This window comes from Chiloscyllium punctatum, unplaced genomic scaffold, assembly GCF_047496795.1.
Source record: "Chiloscyllium punctatum isolate Juve2018m unplaced genomic scaffold, sChiPun1.3 scaffold_804, whole genome shotgun sequence".
NCBI lineage: Eukaryota > Metazoa > Chordata > Chondrichthyes > Orectolobiformes > Hemiscylliidae > Chiloscyllium > Chiloscyllium punctatum.
Window position 1 is genome coordinate 27,200 of NW_027310538.1, and position 24,105 is coordinate 51,304.

General features: G+C 53.9%; 1 protein-coding gene across 1 annotated transcript in view; it reads right to left on the reverse strand.

The window, feature by feature from the left end:
- Window positions 1-3: 3 nt before the first annotated feature.
- The window catches only part of LOC140473993 (adenylate cyclase type 4-like), a gene marked incomplete at both ends in the record, with an annotated part of 33,738 nt that continues 9,636 nt past the window's right edge, over window positions 4-24,105 (reverse strand). The window contains 3 exons of the mRNA XM_072567662.1: window positions 4-68; window positions 1,423-1,581; window positions 2,296-2,389. Of these exons, the coding sequence (XP_072423763.1) occupies window positions 4-68; window positions 1,423-1,581; window positions 2,296-2,389 (318 nt within the window). The remainder of the gene's footprint in view (window positions 69-1,422; window positions 1,582-2,295; window positions 2,390-24,105) is intronic.

Genomic DNA, 24,105 nt, shown 5'->3' on the forward strand with positions numbered 1-24,105 from the left:
AACTCCTTAAAGTCCGGGATTGAGGCGAACATCACGCAGACGCAGTCGTACGACTGGTGGTAGAGGTCCTGAGGGTGAGAGCGGCAAGGAGTGAGGGGGGAGGGGGTTGTGACGCAGGGGGGGAGTGGGGTGGCAGAGGGAGGGAGGGAGGGAGGGAGAGTTGGTAAGGATCTGCCGTTTCGAATGACCACGCTCCTCCCCACACTCAACACCCATAGTTCCTCAACCCCGCCTTTCTCCGCTCCCCTCCACCCTTCCCCCCGACCCCCAGTCACTCCCTCCCTATCGCGATGACCCACTGTGACCCCTCACTCTCCTCCTCCGTACCCCCACACTCCCCCCCTCCCGTTCACCCACTGCCCTTCCCCATTCCCCTCCAGCCTTTCTCCACTTCCCCTCTGTCTCCCCACCCCCTCCCTGCCCCGACTACCCACTCCGACCCTTATTCTCCTTGCCATCCCCCGATTCTCCCCCCATCACCCCACTCTCAAGCTCCATTCACTCCACTCCCACTCCGGTCAACCATTCAACCCTCCCCTCCCTTCCCCCACTACCCCTCTTCCCAACTCTCCCCCCTCCTGTCTCCAGCTCCCCGACTATCCCCTCCATCCCACTATACTCTCCCTCTCATCCACCACTCCCCCTCCCCTTCCCCACACCACCTCCCCTTCCCTCTCCCATGTCCCCCTCACCCTGCCACCTTCCCCCACTTCCCCTTCCCCTACTCCCCCTTCCGCCCAACTCCCACTCCCTCCTCTCCCCCCACTTCCACCATGACACCTACCCCTTCTGCCACTCATACTCTCCCTTCCCAGACTCTTAATCCTCGCTTCCCCAACTCCCACTCCCCTTCCCACAATCCCGCCCTTCGCCACTCCACCTACCCCTTCCCTCACACCCATAAACCTTCACCCACTCGCCCTCCCTTCCCCTATTCCCCCTTCACCCGCCTCCCCACGCTTACCACCCATATTTCCTCAACCCTTCCCCCACTTGCCCTCTCTTCCCCCCACCCATCGCCACTCCCTCTCTACCCTTCCCCCCCGGAAATATGCGCTTTGTTTCCAGCACCTCCCCACTGACCCCTGGCCCCCTCCATTCCTCACTGCCCTCCCCCACCCACCCAAATCTTCTCCCGCTGACCTACACTCCCCTCTCGCCACCGTGTGCCGGCCCGTTGGCATCCTCGGGGGAGGGAGAGGGGGTAAGGATCTGCCGTTTCTAATGACCACGCTCCTCCCCACACTCAACACCCATACTTCCTCAACCCCGCCCTACTCCATTCACCTCCCACCCTTCGGCTGTGTCACCCGAGTCCCTCACTCCACCCACACCTTCCAAGTCCTTGCCATCCCAGCCACCCCAGCAGGAGGGGGGGGTGGGGGGGGGGGGCATCGCAGGGGTGCGGAGGGGAGGAGGTACCTCGTTCCTGCGGTTCTGCCCAATGAACTTGACGGCCACGTGGGCCGGCAACACGTTCTCCAGGAGCACCCGATTCAGGCTCTCCATCGTCTCGATCTGCTCCCTCTCCTGGCGGAACTTCCTCTTCCACAAGAAGTCCAGGCGGCAGCTGTACTCGTTCTGGGGAGGGAACAAGGAAGGGGGTCAGGAGTGGGGAGGCAGCACTGGAAAACAGCTCACCCTCCCCCGTTAAAGGGGGAGTCTCACCCTCGGGGGACCCCCGTTACAGGGGGAGTCTCTCCCTCGGGGGACCCCCGTTAAAGGGGGAGTCTCTCCCTCACGGACCCCCGTTAAAGGGGGTGTCTCTCCCTCGGGGGACCCCCGTTAAAGGGGGAGTCTCTCCCTCACGGACCCCCGTTAAAGGGGGAGTCTCTCCCTCGGGGGACCCCCGTTAAAGGGGGAGTCTCTCCCTCGGGGACCCCCGTTAAAGGGGGAGTCTCTCCCTCACGGACCCCCGTTAAAGGGGGAGTCTCTCCCTCACGGACCCCCGTTAAAGGGGGAGTCTCTCCCTCGGGGGACCCCTGTTAAAGGGGGAGTCTCTCCCTCGGGGGACCCCCGTTTAATGGGGAGTCCCTCCAGCGACCCATATCGGAGAACTGCATTGGCATGGCGCCCGCCACATCCTCCAGTCGACCCGAAGGCCTCTCCGTTGCCACGTATCGATTGCCCCACGGAGGCGGGGAAGGGTGGCCGCGCGCACAGGAAGATCCCAGAGCCTGCCGGCTTGCCAGCCCACCCTCCCACCCCTGGGGGACGTGCCCAGCCCAGCACCACAACCCCCCCCCCACCCCTCCCTCACCTCGCAAGCCCTTGAGCCCCCCGCCTGTCGCTTACCTGCCTGGCCAGGCCCAGCAAGGTGAAGAAGAAGATGAAGAGGGAGACGCCCCCCATCAGTTTGGGGTCCTTGAGTACTCCGGGGGTCGGCCCTCTGCGATGCGACGGGACCCGGGTCGGGGATGTGGGGCCGAGAGGGGAGAGACAGAACAAGGGGGCACGGTTTAGCCTGGGGGTCAGCACGCCTCCACTCGTCACCCAACACCAGAGGCTCCCTCAGACGACGACGGGACCGGGATCAGATGGGCCAAACGGCCTCGTCAGACAATGTCACGACAGGGCCCCAAGGTAAGTGCAGACACACACACTCCTGTATCTGGGGAGGTCTCTCTAACCCTCTCTCACACACACACTCCTGTATCTGGGGAGGTCTCTCTCACCCTCTCTCTCTCTCACACACACACTCCTGTATCTGGGGAGGTCTCTCTAACCCTCTCTCTCTCACACACACACACTCCTGTATCTGGGGAGGTCTCTCTAACCCTCTCTCTCTCTCACACACACACACTCCTGTATCTGGGGAGGTCTCTCTAACCCTCTCTCTCTCACACACACACTCCTGTATCTGGGGAGGTCTCTCTAACCCTCTCTCTCACACACACACTCCTGTATCTGGGGAGGTCTCTCTAACCCTCTCTCTCTCACACACACACACTCCTGTATCTGGAGAGGTCTCTCTAACCCTCTCTCTCACACACACACTCCTGTATCTGGGGAGGTCTCTCTAACCCTCTCTCTCTCTCACACACACACACTCCTGTATCTGGGGAGGTCTCTCTAACCCTCTCTCTCTCTCTCACACACACACTCCTGTATCTGGGGAGGTCTCTCTAACCCTCTCTCTCTCACACACACACACTCCTGTATCTGGGGAGGTCTCTCTAACCCTCTCTCTCACACACACTCCTGTATCTGGGGGGGTCTCTCTAACCCTCTCTCTCACACACACTCCTGTATCTGGGGAGGTCTCTCTAACCCTCTCTCTCTCTCACACACACACTCCTGTATCTGGGGAGGTCTCTCTAACCCTCTCTCTCTCACACACACACACACTCCTGTATCTGGGGAGGTCTCTCTAACCCTCTCTCTCTCACACACACACACACTCCTGTGTCTGGGGAGGTCTCTCTAACCCGTTCTCTCTCACACACACACACACTCCTGTATCTGGGGAGGTCTCTCTAACCCTCTCTCTCTCACACACACACACTCCTGTATCTGGGGAGGTCTCTCTAACCCCCTCTCTCTCACACACACACACACTCCTGTATCTGGGGAGGTCTCTCTAACCCTCTCTCTCACACACACACACACTCCTGTATCTGGGGAGGTCTCTCTAACCCTCTCTCACACACACACACACACACACACACACTCCTGTATCTGGGGAGGTCTCTCTAACCCTCTCTCTCTCTCTCACACACACACACTCCTGTATCTGGGGAGGTCTCTCTAACCCTCTCTCTCTCACACACACACACACACACACACTCCTGTATCTGGGGAGGTCTCTCTAACCCTCTCTCTCTCTCTCACACACACACACACACACACACTCCTGTATCTGGGGAGGTCTCTCTAACCCTCTCTCTCACACACACACACACACTCCTGTATCTGGGGATGTCTCTCTAACCCTCTCTCTCACACACACACTCCTGTATCTGGGGAGGTCTCTCTAACCCTCTCTCTCTCACACACACACACTCCTGTATCTGGGGAGGTCTCTCTAACCCTCTCTCTCACACACACACACACTCCTGTATCTGGGGAGGTCTCTCTAACCCTCTCTCTCTCACACACACACACTCCTGTATCTGGGGAGGTCTCTCTAACCCTCTCTCTCTCACACACACACTCCTGTATCTGGGGAGGTCTCTCTAACCCTCTCTCTCACACACACACACTCCTGTATCTGGGGAGGTCTCTCTAACCCTCTCTCTCTCTCACACACACACACACTCCTGTATCTGGGGAGGTCTCTCTAACCCTCTCTCTCACACACACACTCCTGTATCTGGGGAGGTCTCTCTAACCCTCTCTCACACACACACACACACACTCCTGTATCTGGGGAGGTCTCTCTAACCCTCTCTCTCACACACACACACACTCCTGTATCTGGGGAGGTCTCTCTAACGCTCTCTCACACACACACACTCCTGTATCTGGGGAGGTCTCTCTAACCCTCTCTCTCACACACACACACACACACTCCTGTATCTGGGGAGGTCTCTCTAACCCTCTCTCTCTCTCTCTCTCACACACACACTCCTGTATCTGGGGAGGTCTCTCTAACCCTCTCTCTCTCACACACACACTCCTGTATCTGGGGAGGTCTCTCTAACCCTCTCTCTCACACACACACACACACTCCTGTATCTGGGGAGGTCTCTCTAACCCTCTCTCACACACAGACACACTCCTGTATCTGGGGAGGTCTCTCTAACCCTCTCTCTCACACACACACTCCTGTATCTGGGGAGGTCTCTCTAACCCTCTCTCTCACACACACACTCCTGTATCTGGGGAGGTCTCTCTAACCCTCTCTCTCTCTCTCTCACACACACACACACTCCTGTATCTGGGGAGGTCTCTCTAACCCTCTCTCTCTCTCTCACACACACACACTCCTGTATCTGGGGAGGTCTCTCTAACCCTCTCTCTCTCTCACACACACACACACTCCTGTATCTGGGGAGGTCTCTCTAACCCTCTCTCACACACACACACACACTCCTGTATCTGGGGAGGTCTCTCTAACCCTCTCTCTCACACACACACACTCCTGTATCTGGGGAGGTCTCTCTAACCCTCTCTCACACACGCACACACTCCTGTATCTGGGGAGGTCTCTCTAACCCTCTCTCTCTCTCACACACACTCCTGTATCTGGGGAGGTCTCTCTAACCCTCTCTCTCACACACACACACCCTCCTGTATCTGGGGAGGTCTCTCTAACCCTCTCTCACACACACACACTCCTGTATCTGGCGAGGTCTCTCTAACCCTCTCTCTCTCACACACACACACTCCTGTATCTGGGGAGGTCTCTCTAACCCTCTCTCTCTCACACACACACACTCCTGTATCTGGGGAGGTCTCTCTAACCCTCTCTCTCTCACATACACACACACACTCCTGTATCTGGGGAGGTCTCTCTAACCCTCTCTCACACACACACACACATTCCTGTATCTGGGGAGGTCTCTCTAACCCTCTCTCACACACACACACACACTCCTGTATCTGGGGAGGTCTCTCTAAACCTCTCTCTCTCTCACACACACACTCCTGTATCTGGGGAGGTCTCTCTAACCCTCTCTCTCACACACACACACACACTCCTGTATCTGGGGAGGTCTCTCTAACCCTCTCTCACACACACACACACACTCCTGTATCTGGGGAGGTCTCTCTAACCCTCTCTCTCTCACACACACACACACACTCCTGTATCTGGGGAGGTCTCTCTAACCCTCTCTCTCACACACACACACTCCTGAATCTGGGGAGGTCTCTCTAACCCTCTCTCTCACACACACACACACTCCTGTATCTGGGGAGGTCTCTCTAACCCTCTCTCTCTCACACACACCCCTGTATCTGGGGAGGTCTCTCTAACCCTCTCTCTCACACACACACACTCCTGTATCTGGGGAGGTCTCTCTAACCCACTCTCTCACACACACACACACACTCCTGTATCTGGGGAGGTCTCTCTAACCATCTCTCACACACACACACTCCTGTATCTGGGGAGGTCTCTCTAACCCTCTCTCTCACACACACACACACACACTCCTGTATCTGGGGAGGTCTCTCTAACCCTCTCTCTCTCACACACACACACTCCTGTATCTGGGGCGGTCTCTCTAACCCTCTCTCTCACACACACACACTCTCCTGTATCTGGCGAGGTCTCTCTAACCCTCTCTCTCTCACACACACACACTCCTGTATCTGGGGAGGTCTCTCTAACCCTCTCTCTCTCACATACACACTCCTGTATCTGGGGAGGTCTCTCTAACCCTCTCTCTCACACACACACACACTCCTGTATCTGGGGAGGTCTCTCTAACCCTCTCTCTCACACACACACACACTCCTGTATCTGGGGAGGTCTCTCTAACCCTCTCTCTCACACACACACACACACACACACACTCCTGTATCTGGGGAGGTCTCTCTAACCCCCTCTCACACACACACACACACTCCTGTATCTGGGGAGGTCTCTCTAACCCTCTCTCTCTCTCACACACACACTCCTGTATCTGGGGAGGTCTTTCTAACCCTCTCTCTCACACACACACACTCCTGTATCTGGGGAGGTCTCTGTAACCCTCTCTCTCTCACACACACACACTGCTCTATCTGGGGAGGTCTCTCTAACCCTCTCTCTCTCACACACACACACTCCTGTATCTGGGGAGGTCTCTCTAAACCCCTCTCTCTCTCACACACACTCCTGTATCTGGGGAGGTGTCTCTAACCCTCTCTCTCTCACACACACACACTCCTGTATCTGGGGAGGTCTCTCTAACCCTCTCTCTCACACATACACACTCCTGTATCTGGGGAGGTCTCTCTAACCCTCTCTCTCTCACACACACACACTCCTGTATCTGGGGAGGTCTCTCTAACCCTCTCTCTCTCACACACACACACTCCTGTATCTGGGGAGGTCTCTCTAACCCTCTCTCTCACACACACACACTCCTGTATCTGGGGAGGTCTCTCTAACCCTCTCTCTCTCACATACACACACACACTCCTGTATCTGGGGAGGTCTCTCTAACCCTCTCTCTCTCTCACACACACATTCCTGTATCTGGGGAGGTCTCTCTAACCCTCTCTCACACACACACACACTCCTGTATCTGGGGAGGTCTCTCTAACCCTCTCTCTCTCACACACACACTCCTGTATCTGGGGAGGTCTCTCTAACCCTCTCTCTCACACACACACACACTCCTGTATCTGGGGAGGTCTCTCTAACCCTCTCTCTCACACACACACACACACACACTCCTGTATCTGGGGAGGTCTCTCTAACCCTCTCTCTCTCACACACACACACTCCTGTATCTGGGGAGGTCTCTCTAACCCTCTCTCTCTGACACACACACACTCCTGTTTCTGGGGATGTCTCTCTAACCCTCTCTCTCTCACACACACACTCCTGTATCTGGGGAGGTCTCTCTAACCCTCTCTCTCACACACACACACACACTCCTGTATCTGGGGAGGTCTCTCTAACCCTCTCTCTCTGACACACACACACTCCTGTTTCTGGGGATGTCTCTCTAACCCTCTCTCACACACACACACACACACACACTCCTGTATCTGGGGAGGTCTCTCTAACCCTCTCTCTCTCACACACACGCACACTCCTGTATCTGGGGAGGTCTCTCTAACCCTCTCTCTCTCACACACACACACACTCCTGTATCTGGGGAGGTCTCTCTAACCCTCTCTCTCTGACACACACACACTCCTGTTTCTGGGGATGTCTCTCTAACCCTCTCTCACACACACACACACACACACTCCTGTATCTGGGGGGGTCTCTCTAACCCTCTCTCTCTCTCTCACACACACACTCCTGTATCTGGGGAGGTCTCTCTAACCCTCTCTCTCTCACACACACACACACACACACTCCTGTATCTGGGGAGGTCTCTCTAACCCTCTCTCTCACACTCACGCACACTCCTGTATCTGGGGAGGTCTCTCTAACCCTCTCTCACACACACACACACTCCTGTATCTGGGGAGGTCTCTCTAACCCTCTCTCTCACACACACACTCCTGTATCTGGGGAGGTCTCTCTAACCCTCTCTCTCACACACACACTCCTGTATCTGGGGAGGTCTCTCTAACCCTCTCTCTCTCTCTCTCACACACACACACACTCCTGTATCTGGGGAGGTCTCTCTAACCCTCTCTCTCTCACATACACACTCCTGTATCTGGGGAGGTCTCTCTAACCCTCTCTCTCACACACACACACACACTCCTGTATCTGGGGAGGTCTCTCTAACCCTCTCTCACACACGCACACACTCCTGTATCTGGGGAGGTCTCTCTAACCCTCTCTCTCTCTCACACACACTCCTGTATCTGGGGAGGTCTCTCTAACCCTCTCTCACACACACACACACTCCTGTATCTGGGGAGGTCTCTCTAACCCTCTCTCACACACACACACACACACTCCTGTATCTGGGGAGGTCTCTCTAACCCTCTCTCTCTCACACACGCACACTCCTGTATCTGGGGAGGTCTCTCTAACCCTCTCTCTCTCACACACACACACTCCTGTATCTGGGGAGGTCTCTCTAACCCTCTCTCTCTCACACACACACACACACTCCTGTATCTGGGGAGGTCTCTCTAACCCTCTCTCTCACACACACACACTCCTGTATCTGGGGAGGTCTCTCTAACCCTCTCTCTCACACACACACACACACCCCTGTATCTGGGGAGGTCTCTCTAACCGTCTCTCTCTCACACACACACACTCCCGTATCTGGGGAGGTCTCTCTAACCCTCTCTCTCTCACATACACACACACACTCCTGTATCTGGGGAGGTCTCTCTAACCCTCTCTCTCTCTCACACACACATTCCTGTATCTGGGGAGGTCTCTCTAACCCTCTCTCACACACACACACACTCCTGTATCTGGGGAGGTCTCTCTAACCCTCTCTCTCTCACATACACACTCCTGTATCTGGGGAGGTCTCTCTAACCCTCTCTCTCACACACACACACACTCCTGTATCTGGGGAGGTCTCTCTAACCCTCTCTCACACACACACACACACACACACATTCCTGTATCTGGGGAGGTCTCTCTAACCCTCTCTCTCACACACACACACACTCCTGTATCTGGGGAGGTCTCTCTAACCCTCTCTCTCACACACACACACACACACACACTCCTGTATCTGGGGAGGTCTCTCTAACCCCCTCTCACACACACACACACACTCCTGTATCTGGGGAGGTCTCTCTAACCCTCTCTCTCTCTCACACACACACTCCTGTATCTGGGGAGGTCTTTCTAACCCTCTCTCTCACACACACACACTCCTGTATCTGGGGAGGTCTCTCTAACCCTCTCTCTCTCACACACACAATCCTGTATCTGGGGAGGACTCTCTAACCCTCTCTCTCTCTCACACACACACACTCCTGTATCTGGGGAGGTCTCTCTAAACCCCTCTCTCTCTCACACACACTCCTGTATCTGGGGAGGTGTCTCTAACCCTCTCTCTCTCACACACACACACTCCTGTATCTGGGGAGGTATCTCTAACCCTCTCTCTCACACATACACACTCCTGTATCTGGGGAGGTCTCTCTAACCCTCTCTCTCTCACATACACACTCCTGTATCTGGGGAGGTCTCTCTAACCCTCTCTCTCTCACACACACACACTCCTGTATCTGGGGAGGTCTCTCTAACCCTCTCTCTCTCACACACACACACTCCTGTATCTGGGGACGTCTCTCTAACCCTCTCTCTCACACACACACACTCCTGTATCTGGGGAGGTCTCTCTAACCCTCTCTCTCTCACATACACACTCCTGTATCTGGGGAGGTCTCTCTAACCCTCTCTCTCACACACACACACACTCCTGTATCTGGGGAGGTCTCTCTAACCCTCTCTCTCACACACACACACACACACACACACTCCTGTATCTGGGGAGGTCTCTCTAACCCTCTCTCTCACACACACACACACTCCTGTATCTGGGAAGGTCTCTCTAACCCTCTCTCTCACACACACACACACACACACACACTCCTGTATCTGGGGAGGTCTCTCTAACCCCCTCTCACACACACACACACACACTCCTGTATCTGGGGAGGTCTCCCTAACCCTCTCTCTCTCTCACACACACACTCCTGTATCTGGGGAGGTCTCTCTAACCCTCTCTCTCTCTCACACACACACACTCCTGTATCTGGGGAGGTCTCTCGAACCCTCTCTCTCTCTCTCTCACACACACACACTCCTGTATCTGGGAAGGTCTCTCTAACCCTCTCTCTCACACACACACACACCCCTGTATCTGGGGAGGTCTCTCTAACCCTCTCACACACACACTTACACTCCTGTATCTGGGGAGGTCTATCTAACCCTCTCTCTCTCACACACACACACTCCTGTATCTGGGGAGGACTCTCTAACCCTCTCTCTCTCACACACACACACTCCTGTATCTGGGGAGGTCTCTCTAACCCTCTCTCTCTCTCTCACACACAAACACACACACACACACTCCTGTATCTCGGGAGGTCTCTCTAACCCTCTCTCTCTCACACACACTCACTCCTGTATCTGGGGAGGTCTCTCTAACCCTCTCTCTCTCACACACACACTCCTGTATCTGGGGAGGTCTTTCTAACCCTCTCTCTCACACACACACACTCCTGTATCTGGAGAGGTCTCTCTAACCCTCTCTCTCTCACACACACACACACACACACTCCTGTATCTGGGGAGGTCTCTCTAACCCTCTCTCTCTCACACACACATTCCTGTATCTGGGGAGGTCTCTCTAACCCTCTCTCACACACACACACACTCCTGTATCTGGGGAGGTCTCTCTAACCCTCTCTCTCTCACATACACACTCCTGTATCTGGGGAGGTCTCTCTAACCCTCTCTCTCACACACACACACTCTTGTATCTGGGGAGGTCTCTCTAACCCTCTCTCTCTCACACACACACACTGCTGTATCTGGGGAGGTCTCTCTAACCCTCTCTCTCTCACACACACACACTCCTGTATCTGGGGAGGTCTCTCTAACCCCCTCTCTCTCTCACACACACTCCTGTATCTGGGGAGGTGTCTCTAACCCTGTCTCTCTCTCACACACACACTCCTGTATCTGGGGAGGTCTCTCTAACCCTCTCTCTCACACATACACACTCCTGTATCTGGGGAGGTCTCTCTAACCCTCTCTCTCTCACATACACACTCCTGTATCTGGGGAGGTCTCTCTAACCCTCTCTCACACACACACACTCCTGTATCTGGGGAGGTCTCTCTAACCCTCTCTCTCTCTCTCACACACACTCCTGTATCTGGGGAGGTCTCTCTAACCCTCTCTCTCTCACACACACACTCCTGTATCTGGGGAGGTCTCTCTAACCCTCTCTCTCTCACACACACACTCCTGTATCTGGGGAGGTCTCTCTAACCCTCTCTCACACACACACACACTCCTGTATCTGGGGAGGTCTCTCTAACCCTCTCTCTCTCACATACACACTCCTGTATCTGGGGAGGTCTCTCTAACCCTCTCTCTCTCTCACACACACACACTCCTGTATCTGGGGAGGTCTCTCGAACCCTCTCTCTCTCTCTCTCACACACACACACTCCTGTATCTGGGGAGGTCTCTCTAACCCTCTCTCTCTCACACACACACACACTCCTGTATCTGGGGAGGTCTCTCTAACCCTCTCTCTCTCTCTCTCACACACACACTCCTGTATCTGGGGAGGTCTCTCTCACCCTCTCTCTCTCTCACACACACACACTCCTGTATCTGGGGAGGTCTCTCTAACCGTCTCTCTCTCACACACACACACTCCTGTATCTGGGGAGGTCTCTCTAACCCTCTCTCTCACACACACACACACACACACTCCTGTATCTGGGGAGGTCTCTCTAACCCTCTCTCTCACACACACACACACTCCTGTATCTGGGGAGGTCTCTCTAACCCTCTCTCTCACACACACACACACACACACACACTCCTGTATCTGGGGAGGTCTCTCTAACCCCCTCTCACACACACACACACACTCCTGTATCTGGGGAGGTCTCTCTAACCCTCTCTCTCTCTCACACACACACTCCTGTATCTGGGGAGGTCTTTCTAACCCTCTCTCTCACACACACACACTCCTGTATCTGGGGAGGTCTCTGTAACCCTCTCTCTCTCACACACACACACTGCTCTATCTGGGGAGGTCTCTCTAACCCTCTCTCTCTCACACACACACACTCCTGTATCTGGGGAGGTCTCTCTAAACCCCTCTCTCTCTCACACACACTCCTGTATCTGGGGAGGTGTCTCTAACCCTCTCTCTCTCACACACACACACTCCTGTATCTGGGGAGGTCTCTCTAACCCTCTCTCTCACACATACACACTCCTGTATCTGGGGAGGTCTCTCTAACCCTCTCTCTCTCACATACACACTCCTGTATCTGGGGAGGTCTCTCTAACCCTCTCTCTCTCACACACACACACTCCTGTATCTGGGGAGGTCTCTCTAACCCTCTCTCTCTCACACACACACACTCCTGTATCTGGGGAGGTCTCTCTAACCCTCTCTCTCACACACACACACTCCTGTATCTGGGGAGGTCTCTCTAACCCTCTCTCTCTCACATACACACACACACTCCTGTATCTGGGGAGGTCTCTCTAACCCTCTCTCTCTCTCACACACACATTCCTGTATCTGGGGAGGTCTCTCTAACCCTCTCTCACACACACACACACTCCTGTATCTGGGGAGGTCTCTCTAACCCTCTCTCTCTCACATACACACTCCTGTATCTGGGGAGGTCTCTCTAACCCTCTCTCTCACACACACACACACTCCTGTATCTGGGGAGGTCTCTCTAACCCTCTCTCTCACACACACACACACACACACTCCTGTATCTGGGGAGGTCTCTCTAACCCTCTCTCTCACACACACACACACTCCTGTATCTGGGGAGGTCTCTCTAACCCTCTCTCTCACACACACACACACACACACTCCTGTATCTGGGGAGGTCTCTCTAACCCTCTCTCTCTCTCACACACACACTCCTGTATCTGGGGAGGTCTCTCTAACCCTCTCTCTCTCTCACACACACACACTCCTGTATCTGGGGAGGTCTCTCTAACCCTCTCTCTCTCTCTCACACACACACTCCTGTATCTGGGGAGGTCTCTCTAACCCTCTCTCTCTCTCACACACACACACTCCTGTATCTGGGGAGGTCTCTCGAACCCTCTCTCTCTCTCTCTCACACACACACACTCCTGTATCTGGGGAGGTCTCTCTAACCCTCTCTCTCTCACACACACACACACTCCTGTATCTGGGGAGGTCTCTCTAACCCTCTCTCTCTCTCTCTCACACACACACTCCTGTATCTGGGGAGGTCTCTCTCACCCTCTCTCTCTCTCACACACACACACTCCTGTATCTGGGGAGGTCTCTCTAACCGTCTCTCTCTCACACACACACACTCCTGTATCTGGGGAGGTCTCTCTAACCCTCTCTCTCTCACACACACACTCCTGTATCTGGGGAGGTCTCTCTAACCCTCTCTCTCTCACACACACTCCTGTATCTGGGGAGGTCTCTCTAACCCTCTCTCTCTCTCACACACACACACACACACTCCTGTATCTGGGGAGGTCTCTCTAACCCTCTCTCTCTCACACACACACACACTCCTGTATCTGGGGAGGTCTCTCTAACCCTCTCTCTCTGACACACACACACTCCTGTTTCTGGGGAGGTCTCTCTAACCCTCTCTCTCTCACACACACACTCTCCTGTATCTGGGGAGGTCTCTCTAACCCTCTCTCTCTCTCACACACACACACACACACACACTCCTGTATCTGGGGAGGTCTCTCTAACCCTCTCTCTCTCACACACACACACTCCTGTATCTGGGGAGGTCTCTCTAACCCTCTCTCTCTGACACACACACACTCCTGTTTCTGGGGATGTCTCTCTAACCCTCTCTCTCTCACACACACACTCCTGTATCTGGGGAGGTCTCTCTAACCCTCTCTCTCACACACACACACACACTCCTGTATCTGGCGAGGTCTCTCTAACCCTCTCTCTCTGACACACACACACTCCTGTTTCTGGGGATGTCTCTCTAACCCTCTCTCACACACACACACACACACACTCCTGTATCTGGGGAGGTCTCTCTAACCCTCTCTCTCTCACACACACACACACTCCTGTATCTGGGGAGGTCTCTCTAACGCTCTCTCTCACACACACACACACTCCTGTATCTGGGGGGGTCTCTCTAACCCTCTCTCTCTCTCACACACACACACTCCTGTATCTGGGGAGGTCTCTCTAACCCTCTCTCTCTCACACACACACACACACACACACACACTCCTGTATCTGGGGAGGTCTCTCTAACCCTCTCTCTCACACTCACGCACACTCCTGTATCTGGGGAGGTCTCTCTAACCCTCTCTCACACACACACACACTCCTGTATCTGGGGAGGTCTCTCTAACCCTCTCTCTCACACACACACTCCTGTATCTGGGGACGTCTCTCTAACCCTCTCTCTCACACACACACTCCTGTATCTGGGGAGGTCTCTCTAACCCTCTCTCTCTCTCTCTCACACACACACACACACACTCCTGTATCTGGGGAGGTCTCTCTAACCCTCTCTCTCTCACATACACACTCCTGTATCTGGGGAGGTCTCTCTAACCCTCTCTCTCACACACACACACTCCTGTATCTGGGGAGGTCTCTCTAACCCTCTCTCACACACGCACACACTCCTGTATCTGGGGAGGTCTCTCTAACCCTCTCTCTCTCTCACACACACTCCTGTATCTGGGGAGGTCTCTCTAACCCTCTCTCACACACACACACACTCCTGTATCTGGGGAGGTCTCTCTAACCCTCTCTCACACACACACACACACTCCTGTATCTGGGGAGGTGTCTCTAACCCTCTCTCTCTCACACACGCACACTCCTGTATCTGGGGAGGTCTCTCTAACCCTCTCTCTCTCACACACACACACTCCTGTATCTGGGGAGGTCTCTCTAACCCTCTCTCTCTCACACACACACACACACTCCTGTATCTGGGGAGGTCTCTCTAACCCTCTCTGTCACACACACACACACACCCCTGTATCTGGGGAGGTCTCTCTAACCCTCTCTCTCACACACACACACTCCTGTATCTGGGGAGGTCTCTCTAACCCTCTCTCTCTCACATACACACACACACTCCTGTATCTGGGGAGGTCTCTCTAACCCTCTCTCTCTCTCACACACACATTCCTGTATCTGGGGAGGTCTCTCTAACCCTCTCTCACACACACACACACTCCTGTATCTGGGGAGGTCTCTCTAACCCTCTCTCTCTCACATACACACTCCTGTATCTGGGGAGGTCTCTCTAACCCTCTCTCTCACACACACACACACTCCTGTATCTGGGGAGGTCTCTCTAACCCTCTCTCTCACACACACACACACACACACTCCTGTATCTGGGGAGGTCTCTCTAACCCTCTCTCACACACACACACTCCTGTATCTGGGGAGGTCTCTCTAACCCTCTCTCTCACACACACACACACACACACACTCCTGTATCTGGGGAGGTCTCTCTAACCCTCTCTCACACATACACACTCCTGTATCTGGGGAGGTCTCTCTAACCCTCTCTCTCTCTCACACACACACTCCTGTATCTGGGGAGGTCTTTCTAACCCTCTCTCTCACACACACACACTCCTGTATCTGGGGAGGTCTCTCTAACCCTCTCTCTCTCACACACACAATCCTGTATCTGGGGAGGACTCTCTAACCCTCTCTCTCTCTCACACACACACACTCCTGTATCTGGGGAGGTCTCTCTAAACCCCTCTCTCTCTCACACACACTCCTGTATCTGGGGAGGTGTCTCTAACCCTCTCTCTCTCACACACACACACTCCTGTATCTGGGGAGGTCTCTCTAACCCTCTCTCTCACACATACACACTCCTGTATCTGGGGAGGTCTCTCTAACCCTCTCTCTCTCACATACACACTCCTGTATCTGGGGAGGTCTCTCTAACCCTCTCTCTCTCACACACACACACTCCTGTATCTGGGGAGGTCTCTCTAACCCTCTCTCTCTCACACACACACACTCCTGTATCTGGGGAGGTCTCTCTAACCCTCTCTCTCACACACACACACTCCTGTATCTGGGGAGGTCTCTCTAACCCTCTCTCTCTCACATACACACACACACTCCTGTATCTGGTGAGGTCTCTCTAACCCTCTCTCTCTCTCACACACACATTCCTGTATCTGGGGAGGTCTCTCTAACCCTCTCTCACACACACACACACTCCTGTATCTGGGGAGGTCTCTCTAACCCTCTCTCTCTCACATACACACTCCTGTATCTGGGGAGGTCTCTCTAACCCTCTCTCTCACACACACACACACTCCTGTATCTGGGGAGGTCTCTCTAACCCTCTCTCTCACACACACACACACACACACACTCCTGTATCTGGGGAGGTCTCTCTAACCCTCTCTCTCACACACACACACACTCCTGTATCTGGGAAGGTCTCTCTAACCCTCTCTCTCACACACACACACACACACACTCCTGTATCTGGGGAGGTCTCTCTAACCCCCTCTCACACACACACACACACTCCTGTATCTGGGGAGGTCTCTCTAACCCTCTCTCTCTCTCACACACACACTCCTGTATCTGGGGAGGTCTCTCGAACCCTCTCTCTCTCACACACACACACTCCTGTATCTGGGGAGGTCTCTCTAACCCTCTCTCTCTCTCTCACACACAAACACACACACACACACTCCTGTATCTCGGGAGGTCTCTCTAACCCTCTCTCTCTCCCTCACACACACACTCCTGTATCTGGGAATGTCTCTCTAACCCTCTCTCTCTCACACACACTCACTCCTGTATCTGGGGAGGTCTCTCTAACCCTCTCTCTCTCACACACACACACTCCTGTATCTGGGGAGGACTCTCTAACCCTCTCTCTCTCACACACACACACTCCTGTATCTGGGGAGGTCTCTCTAACCCTCTCTCTCTCTCTCACACACAAACACACACACACACACTCCTGTATCTCGGGAGGTCTCTCTAACCCTCTCTCTCTCCCTCACACACACACTCCTGTATCTGGGAAGGTCTCTCTAACCCTCTCTCTCTCACACACACTCACTCCTGTATCTGGGGAGGTCTCTCTAACCCTCTCTCTCTCACACACACACACTCCTGTATCTGGGGAGGACTCTCTAACCCTCTCTCTCTCACACACACACACACTCCTGTATCTGGTGAGGTCTCTCTAACCCTCTCTCTCTCTCTCACACACAAACACACACACACACACTCCTGTATCTCGGGAGGTCTCTCTAACCCTCTCTCTCTCCCTCACACACACACTCCTGTATCTGGGAAGGTCTCTCTAACCCTCTCTCTCTCACACACACTCACTCCTGTATCTGGGGAGGTCTCTCTAACCCTCTCTCTCTCACACACACACTCCTGTATCTGGGGAGGTCTTTCTAACCCTCTCTCTCACACACACACACTCCTGTATCTGGAGAGGTCTCTCTAACCCTCTCTCTCTCACACACACACACACACACACTCCTGTATCTGGGGAGGTCTCTCTAACCCTCTCTCTCTCACACACACATTCCTGTATCTGGGGAGGTCTCTCTAACCCTCTCTCACACACACACACACTCCTGTATCTGGGGAGGTCTCTCTAACCCTCTCTCTCTCACATACACACTCCTGTATCTGGGGAGGTCTCTCTAACCCTCTCTCTCACACACACACACTCTTGTATCTGGGGAGGTCTCTCTAACCCTCTCTCTCTCACACACACACACTGCTGTATCTGGGGAGGTCTCTCTAACCCTCTCTCTCTCACACACACACACTCCTGTATCTGGGGAGGTCTCTCTAACCCCCTCTCTCTCTCACACACACTCCTGTATCTGGGGAGGTGTCTCTAACCCTCTCTCTCTCTCACACACACACTCCTGTATCTGGGGAGGTCTCTCTAACTCTCTCTCTCACACATACACACTCCTGTATCTGGGGAGGTCTCTCTAACCCTCTCTCTCTCACATACACACTCCTGTATCTGGGGAGGTCTCTCTCACCCTCTCTCACACACACACACTCCTGTATCTGGGGAGGTCTCTCTAACCCTCTCTCTCTCTCTCACACACACTCCTGTATCTGGGGAGGTCTCTCTAACCCTCTCTCTCTCACACACACACTCCTGTATCTGGGGAGGTCTCTCTAACCCTCTCTCTCTCACACACACACTCCTGTATCTGGGGAGGTCTCTCTCACCCTCTCTCTCTCTCACACACACACACTCCTGTATCTGGGGAGGTCTCTCTAACCCTCTCTCTCTCACATATACACTCCTGTATCTGGGGAGGTCTCTCTAACCCTCTCTCTCACACACACACAGTCCTGTATCTGGGGAGGTCTCTCTAACCCTCTCTCACACACGCACACACTCCTGTATCTGGGGAGGTCTCTCTAACCCTCTCTCTCTCTCACACACACACACACTCCTGTCTCTGGGGAGGTCTCTCTAACCCTCTCTCTCACACACACACTCCTGTATCTGGGGAGGTCTCTCTAACCCTCTCTCACACACACACACTCTCCTCTATCTGGGGAGGTCTCTCTAACCCTCTCTCTCTCACACACACACACTCCTGTATCTGGGGAGGACTCTCTAACCCTCTCTCTCTCTCACACACAAACACACACACACACACTCCTGTATCTCGGGAGGTCTCTCTAACCCTCTCTCTCTCCCTCACACACACACTCCTGTATCTGGGAAGGTCTCTCTAACCCTCTCTCTCTCACACACACACACTCCTGTATCTGGGGAGGTCTCTCTAACCCTCTCTCTCTCACACACACACACACACACACACACTCCTGTATCTGGGGAGGTCTCTCTAACCCTCTCTCTCTCACACACACACACACACACACTCCTGTATCTGGGGAGGTCTCTCTAACCCTCTCTCTCTCACACACAGACACACTCCTGTATCTGGGGAGGTCTCTCTAACCGTCTCTCTCTCACACACACACACTCCTGTCTCTGGGGAGGTCTCTCTAACCCTCTCTCTCTCACACACACACACTCCTGTATCTGGGGAGGTCTTTCTAACCCTCTCTCTCACACACACACACTCCTGTATCTGGGGAGGTCTCTCTAACCCTCTCCCTCTCACATACACACACACACTCCTGTATCTGGGGAGGTCTCTCTAACCCTCTCTCTCTCACACACACACACTCCTGTATCTGGGGAGGTCTCTCTAACCCTCTCTCTCTCACACACACACACTCCTGTATCTGGGGAGGTCTCTCTAACCCTCTCTCTCACACACACACACTCCTGTATCTGGGGAGGTCTCTCTAACCCTCTCTCTCTCACATACACACACACACTCCTGTATCTGGGGAGGTCTCTCTAACCCTCTCTCTCTCTCACACACACATTCCTGTATCTGGGGAGGTCTCTCTAACCCTCTCTCACACACACACACACTCCTGTATCTGGGGAGGTCTCTCTAACCCTCTCTCTCTCACATACACACTCCTGTATCTGGGGAGGTCTCTCTAACCCTCTCTCTCACACACACACACACTCCTGTATCTGGGGAGGTCTCTCTAACCCTCTCTCTCACACACACACACACACACACTCCTGTATCTGGGGAGGTCTCTCTAACCCTCTCTCTCACACACACACACACTCCTGTATCTGGGGAGGTCTCTCTAACCCTCTCTCTCACACACACACACACACACACTCCTGTATCTGGGGAGGTCTCTCTAACCCTCTCTCTCTCTCACACACACACTCCTGTATCTGGGGAGGTCTCTCTAACCCTCTCTCTCTCTCACACACACACACTCCTGTATCTGGGGAGGTCTCTCTAACCCTCTCTCTCTCTCTCACACACACACTCCTGTATCTGGGGAGGTCTCTCTAACCCTCTCTCTCTCTCACACACACACACTCCTGTATCTGGGGAGGTCTCTCGAACCCTCTCTCTCTCTCTCTCACACACACACACTCCTGTATCTGGGGAGGTCTCTCTAACCCTCTCTCTCTCACACACACACACACTCCTGTATCTGGGGAGGTCTCTCTAACCCTCTCTCTCTCTCTCTCACACACACACTCCTGTATCTGGGGAGGTCTCTCTCACCCTCTCTCTCTCTCACACACACACACTCCTGTATCTGGGGAGGTCTCTCTAACCGTCTCTCTCTCACACACACACACTCCTGTATCTGGGGAGGTCTCTCTAACCCTCTCTCTCTCACACACACACTCCTGTATCTGGGGAGGTCTCTCTAACCCTCTCTCTCTCACACACACTCCTGTATCTGGGGAGGTCTCTCTAACCCTCTCTCTCTCTCACACACACACACACACACTCCTGTATCTGGGGAGGTCTCTCTAACCCTCTCTCTCTCACACACACACACACTCCTGTATCTGGGGAGGTCTCTCTAACCCTCTCTCTCTGACACACACACACTCCTGTTTCTGGGGAGGTCTCTCTAACCCTCTCTCTCTCACACACACACTCTCCTGTATCTGGGGAGGTCTCTCTAACCCTCTCTCTCTCTCACACACACACACACACACACACTCCTGTATCTGGGGAGGTCTCTCTAACCCTCTCTCTCTCACACACACACACTCCTGTATCTGGGGAGGTCTCTCTAACCCTCTCTCTCTGACACACACACACTCCTGTTTCTGGGGATGTCTCTCTAACCCTCTCTCTCTCACACACACACTCCTGTATCTGGGGAGGTCTCTCTAACCCTCTCTCTCACACACACACACACACTCCTGTATCTGGCGAGGTCTCTCTAACCCTCTCTCTCTGACACACACACACTCCTGTTTCTGGGGATGTCTCTCTAACCCTCTCTCACACACACACACACACACACTCCTGTATCTGGGGAGGTCTCTCTAACCCTCTCTCTCTCACACACACACACACTCCTGTATCTGGGGAGGTCTCTCTAACGCTCTCTCTCACACACACACACACTCCTGTATCTGGGGGGGTCTCTCTAACCCTCTCTCTCTCTCACACACACACACTCCTGTATCTGGGGAGGTCTCTCTAACCCTCTCTCTCTCACACACACACACACACACACACACACACTCCTGTATCTGGGGAGGTCTCTCTAACCCTCTCTCTCACACTCACGCACACTCCTGTATCTGGGGAGGTCTCTCTAACCCTCTCTCACACACACACACACTCCTGTATCTGGGGAGGTCTCTCTAACCCTCTCTCTCACACACACACTCCTGTATCTGGGGACGTCTCTCTAACCCTCTCTCTCACACACACACTCCTGTATCTGGGGAGGTCTCTCTAACCCTCTCTCTCTCTCTCTCACACACACACACACACACTCCTGTATCTGGGGAGGTCTCTCTAACCCTCTCTCTCTCACATACACACTCCTGTATCTGGGGAGGTCTCTCTAACCCTCTCTCTCACACACACACACTCCTGTATCTGGGGAGGTCTCTCTAACCCTCTCTCACACACGCACACACTCCTGTATCTGGGGAGGTCTCTCTAACCCTCTCTCTCTCTCACACACACTCCTGTATCTGGGGAGGTCTCTCTAACCCTCTCTCACACACACACACACTCCTGTATCTGGGGAGGTCTCTCTAACCCTCTCTCACACACACACACACACTCCTGTATCTGGGGAGGTGTCTCTAACCCTCTCTCTCTCACACACGCACACTCCTGTATCTGGGGAGGTCTCTCTAACCCTCTCTCTCTCACACACACACACTCCTGTATCTGGGGAGGTCTCTCTAACCCTCTCTCTCTCACACACACACACACACTCCTGTATCTGGGGAGGTCTCTCTAACCCTCTCTGTCACACACACACACACACCCCTGTATCTGGGGAGGTCTCTCTAACCCTCTCTCTCACACACACACACTCCTGTATCTGGGGAGGTCTCTCTAACCCTCTCTCTCTCACATACACACACACACTCCTGTATCTGGGGAGGTCTCTCTAACCCTCTCTCTCTCTCACACACACATTCCTGTATCTGGGGAGGTCTCTCTAACCCTCTCTCACACACACACACACTCCTGTATCTGGGGAGGTCTCTCTAACCCTCTCTCTCTCACATACACACTCCTGTATCTGGGGAGGTCTCTCTAACCCTCTCTCTCACACACACACACACTCCTGTATCTGGGGAGGTCTCTCTAACCCTCTCTCTCACACACACACACACACACACTCCTGTATCTGGGGAGGTCTCTCTAACCCTCTCTCACACACACACACTCCTGTATCTGGGGAGGTCTCTCTAACCCTCTCTCTCACACACACACACACACACACACTCCTGTATCTGGGGAGGTCTCTCTAACCCTCTCTCACACATACACACTCCTGTATCTGGGGAGGTCTCTCTAACCCTCTCTCTCTCTCACACACACACTCCTGTATCTGGGGAGGTCTTTCTAACCCTCTCTCTCACACACACACACTCCTGTATCTGGGGAGGTCTCTCTAACCCTCTCTCTCTCACACACACAATCCTGTATCTGGGGAGGACTCTCTAACCCTCTCTCTCTCTCACACACACACACTCCTGTATCTGGGGAGGTCTCTCTAAACCCCTCTCTCTCTCACACACACTCCTGTATCTGGGGAGGTGTCTCTAACCCTCTCTCTCTCACACACACACACTCCTGTATCTGGGGAGGTCTCTCTAACCCTCTCTCTCACACATACACACTCCTGTATCTGGGGAGGTCTCTCTAACCCTCTCTCTCTCACATACACACTCCTGTATCTGGGGAGGTCTCTCTAACCCTCTCTCTCTCACACACACACACTCCTGTATCTGGGGAGGTCTCTCTAACCCTCTCTCTCTCACACACACACACTCCTGTATCTGGGGAGGTCTCTCTAACCCTCTCTCTCACACACACACACTCCTGTATCTGGGGAGGTCTCTCTAACCCTCTCTCTCTCACATACACACACACACTCCTGTATCTGGTGAGGTCTCTCTAACCCTCTCTCTCTCTCACACACACATTCCTGTATCTGGGGAGGTCTCTCTAACCCTCTCTCACACACACACACACTCCTGTATCTGGGGAGGTCTCTCTAACCCTCTCTCTCTCACATACACACTCCTGTATCTGGGGAGGTCTCTCTAACCCTCTCTCTCACACACACACACACTCCTGTATCTGGGGAGGTCTCTCTAACCCTCTCTCACACACACACACACACACACACACTCCTGTATCTGGGGAGGTCTCTCTAACCCTCTCTCTCACACACACACACACTCCTGTATCTGGGAAGGTCTCTCTAACCCTCTCTCTCACACACACACACACACACACTCCTGTATCTGGGGAGGTCTCTCTAACCCCCTCTCACACACACACACACACTCCTGTATCTGGGGAGGTCTCTCTAACCCTCTCTCTCTCTCACACACACACTCCTGTATCTGGGGAGGTCTCTCGAACCCTCTCTCTCTCACACACACACACTCCTGTATCTGGGGAGGTCTCTCTAACCCTCTCTCTCTCTCTCACACACAAACACACACACACACACTCCTGTATCTCGGGAGGTCTCTCTAACCCTCTCTCTCTCCCTCACACACACACTCCTGTATCTGGGAATGTCTCTCTAACCCTCTCTCTCTCACACACACTCACTCCTGTATCTGGGGAGGTCTCTCTAACCCTCTCTCTCTCACACACACACACTCCTGTATCTGGGGAGGACTCTCTAACCCTCTCTCTCTCACACACACACACTCCTGTATCTGGGGAGGTCTCTCTAACCCTCTCTCTCTCTCTCA